The sequence below is a fragment of the Frankliniella occidentalis genome, unplaced genomic scaffold, assembly GCF_000697945.3.
Source record: "Frankliniella occidentalis isolate FOCC.00 unplaced genomic scaffold, Focc_3.1 Scaffold62, whole genome shotgun sequence".
Lineage (NCBI taxonomy): Eukaryota > Metazoa > Arthropoda > Insecta > Thysanoptera > Thripidae > Frankliniella > Frankliniella occidentalis.
In genome coordinates, this window is record NW_026267192.1 from 524,407 (window position 1) to 528,074 (window position 3,668).

The 3,668-nt window shown below is 50.7% G+C and overlaps 1 protein-coding gene across 2 annotated transcripts in view; it reads right to left on the minus strand.

The window, feature by feature from the left end:
• LOC113206513 (uncharacterized) overlaps positions 1-3,668 on the minus strand; it is a 15,536-nt gene that overhangs the window by 9,156 nt on the left and 2,712 nt on the right. For both annotated transcript variants that reach the window (XM_052267987.1, XM_052267988.1), the window contains exon 2: positions 2,857-2,902. In XM_052267987.1, coding sequence (XP_052123947.1) covers positions 2,857-2,902 — 46 coding nt within the window. The remainder of the gene's footprint in view (positions 1-2,856; positions 2,903-3,668) is intronic.

Genomic DNA, 3,668 nt, shown 5'->3' on the forward strand with positions numbered 1-3,668 from the left:
CCTAGGCCCATCCCCTCTTCCCCTCTCCCTCCCCTTCCCCCCACCCTGTCGGCCATCCGCTCCCCTCGCCCCCCGGGGGCTCGTCGGGCCGGGCCGGGCCGGGCTGTCCGGTCCGGTACTCGTGTTCTATCGCGAGCCGAACGGGAGAAGAATTGATTACGAAGGCGCTGTCGGGGGACGGGAAATTGGGAAAGGGGGGGGGGAGATAGCGGGGTTAGTTTGCAGGTATGTGGAAATAATAATCAACTAAAACATAACAGTTTTGTGTTTATTAGGGATTTTTGTGCATATTCACACGAAATGCAGAGAGAATAGATCACAGCCACAGGGTAAGGTAAATAACCCCCAAACCTCCGTACTTCTTTGTTCACCTATCGAAAATGGCCACGTACTACTTGTTCTGAACGCACTCCAACAGTCAAAACAAAATCGTCCAACTTTTTCAAATGTTATCTTTTTAATGATTGTCTTCTTTCGGAGAGACATTGCACGTGTTGTTTCCAGGCGTGTGGACGGGCTCACGCCCCGCCGCCGTGTGATTGAAGCCCTAGCGCTGCCTGGCCCTGTCCCTGGCGGTGGTTAGGGCTGCCGGGGCGTGTCCGGCGTTAATCATGACCCTGCAGGGCCCCCCCGGCACTCGCAAGGGGAGTTACACAAACAATCATCGCAATGTTATTGGTTTGTGTTTTATTCATTTCCATAGAAGAAAAAGGAGAAAAAACGGCGTTTTGTCGTCCCGCCCGCACCTGAGTTTGTGAGAGCGATTGCTCATGAACTCGTAACGAGTCTCATATAAGCATCTCGGACAGTCCCCGAGACTCTATCTACCAGAGGACAATAAATTCCGCCCCCCTGTGGCTAGCTATGGCGTGTTTTTGAGATTTTTTGTTTTTTAAAGCCATGAAGTCGCATGAAGTCTTAATAATTCTTTTCAATGGTGTTTGCAGGTCATAACTTATGTATAGAAAAACCTGTTTTCGGCTCGAGAGAATCGAGATGACTTTGTCTGTCTGGGATTTTCAGGAGATTTAGAGTCCCAGTCGAAGCCCTGAGAAGCAATAATTATTCCCGCAGGGGGGAGCTACTGGAAAACATGGGAAAATTGCTTGTTTCCAGTGGGCAATCCCCTGGGACTCTCCCACCAACTCCCTTGGAAAATAAAGAAAACTCCTCGTGGGAATCAGGTCTCGTTTTTACCGTACATTTTCCCGCTTGGGAAAGTAAATTTAGTGGGATTTTCTGTGTGTACACTGCAGGCTGCTTACGCCTGTGGTGGCGGTGATGAAATTCTCGCAACTTCTCCTTGAATTCTGCGCGTCTCGCGGCGCTTTGCGCGTTTTGCAAACAAAGCGGGGGCGGGGCGCTCCGCACTGATGTCCGGAGCTATGCCACCGCGTTATGCGCTCCCAGGCACTCCGCAACAACTCCGGAAAGTAATTTTGCGTGTCCCAAGTGGCGTGGCGAGGCGTGGCAGGACGCACGCCGTGCGGCACGTCGTCTCACAGCAACGGCACCTCCTCGGGACCGGGACGTGCTAGCCCACCGCTCTCCCAAGGTATCACTTGTAAACGTCAGAGTCGTGTTTCTCTCTCCTTCAAATTCGGTTATACTTTTGTTTTACCGAGGTTTTTACATCGCCATCCAAGCAAGGTGTCGCCCAGATAGAGCAAACATAATCACTGCATCGCATAATTAGAGTGACATGGCAGCATCCGTATCACAAAAACATCACTGAATTAGAGTCGTTTACGTCATGATTACTCTTAAAGAGTCATACGAACGCCAATTTAAATGATTCTGAAAGGAGCGATATCGTTCCAGATCGCTCTCCCAGGACTGATATAATTGGGTGCACGATATCGCTCTCTCATAGGGGCGAGATCCCGTACTCCTCCATTTTCAGTGCTCCCGTGCTTGTAAAGAAAATCTTGAAACGTGTTGTTCCATTGCGAATGGGTTTCTCTTTTTCATCTTCTTTGATGCGTTAGTCCTATGACCTTACTCAACCCGTCTCAACCGCCTCCGACCCTTCCTCTCCCTGGACGTCGTCGGTCGTTTAATGCCTTTCGCCTCGTTCCAAAAGGGGAAAAATAAAGGGGGACCGTGGGACAAACCAGAGGTGCTCTAGGCGGTGGCAGGTTGCGGGCCTGGGTGAGACCAAGTCTACAGGCGGCAGATATAAACGCGCTAACAGATGGTCTGAACAAGTCGAACTGCCCCCTTTTCCCCCTTCGTGTACACTGTTAAAGAATGCAACTCCGTTCAATAAAACTACCAGTACCAGTAAACTTTCTCGTTAGTAAAAATACAAATATTTCTTAAAGTGAACTGGCGTAGGGAACGAGGGGAGGGGGCCTCATAGAGTGTACACTAGATTGTGAAGATTGCCAGATTGCTGGCTGAATATTTTGCTTTTGGGGAACAAAACGCATGTAACCGAAAAAAAAAGAACGAAAAAAAAAACGCACTACTTTCACCCTAAATGTAGTCAAAAAACATGGCTTTGCGGTCCGATTGCCTATAGGGACTATAGACTGCTAAGGTTGGTGTGCCTGGTGTAACTGTGAGTATCGGGTGATTCAGAGCACGCGCCGCGGTGTTGCCGCGGGATTGCATACCCTAGGGGCTTTGGCGCCTTACGGGCGGACAAAGTGGGCAAACACGCCGACAGCGGCGAGTGCTCTGAATCACCCGGTTTACGCAGCAGTGTTGCGGGTTTGCCTACTCTTTACACCCGTAAGGGTACTCAGTTACAGCCGGTACACCAGATTGCTGGAGTTGTGGCCCCCTCCGTAGGGAGCGTTGATTACTAAAGCTCTCCCCCCCCCCTTTCCTCCTTTGCAGTTTCACACTTACTTTTGTGCCGCAGCAAGTACCCGCCCTTGATCTGCCGCGCCGCCATCTAGAAAAACATTTAAAAAACACATTAAAATCCCTTTTTTTGTCGTGTGCTGTATAAGTAGAAAACAGACTGTTAATTTGTATGCCATGGTCCTCTATACCGTGTGTCAGGGCTTGGGACCGAATGCAGTGTAACCGTCTCATTGAAACCCCCGGGATGAGGTACCCGCCGGTATACGTATACGGAAGGTACCTTCCCCAGATTGAATATACCCCCTACCTCTCGCGTGTACCGAGGTGACGCTAGTTCCGAGACAAGGTGGCGCGCGAGGCTACGTTGATACGGTTATTCGTGCAAAAGTGTCACGATTTCGTCGTCGCACACAAAGTGTGCTGGAGCAAGTTTATCTCCCTGGCGGCTGACATTGGCTTAGGCTCGCTCGGGCGACGCTTCTGATGGCGCCTGCGGCCCGCTAGGTAGGCCCACCCGCCCAGCAGCTGTGTGGAGCCGGCGGCCCGCCCAAGCGCCCCGGTGCCGGGACTCGACCGGGGCATGATGGCTCACCAAGGAAAGTTCGGCGTCCAGCGTCGTCTTATGAAGAAAAAAAACGTTCTCGCGCAAATTTTCCCCGTGTTTTCCAAAGATATTGAATGCACGGGACGATAAAACTGGCTCTTACACTGTCAATGCTCCTGAGAGCAAAGATTATTTTACTAGCTCCGGTTGAGTCATAACTTATGGTCCTCAAGGATTTTTGTAGTGATATTTTACAGAGAAGCGGAGGTTTGGAGCCATTTGTGTAGCATGATGGTATGGTGTGTGCGTG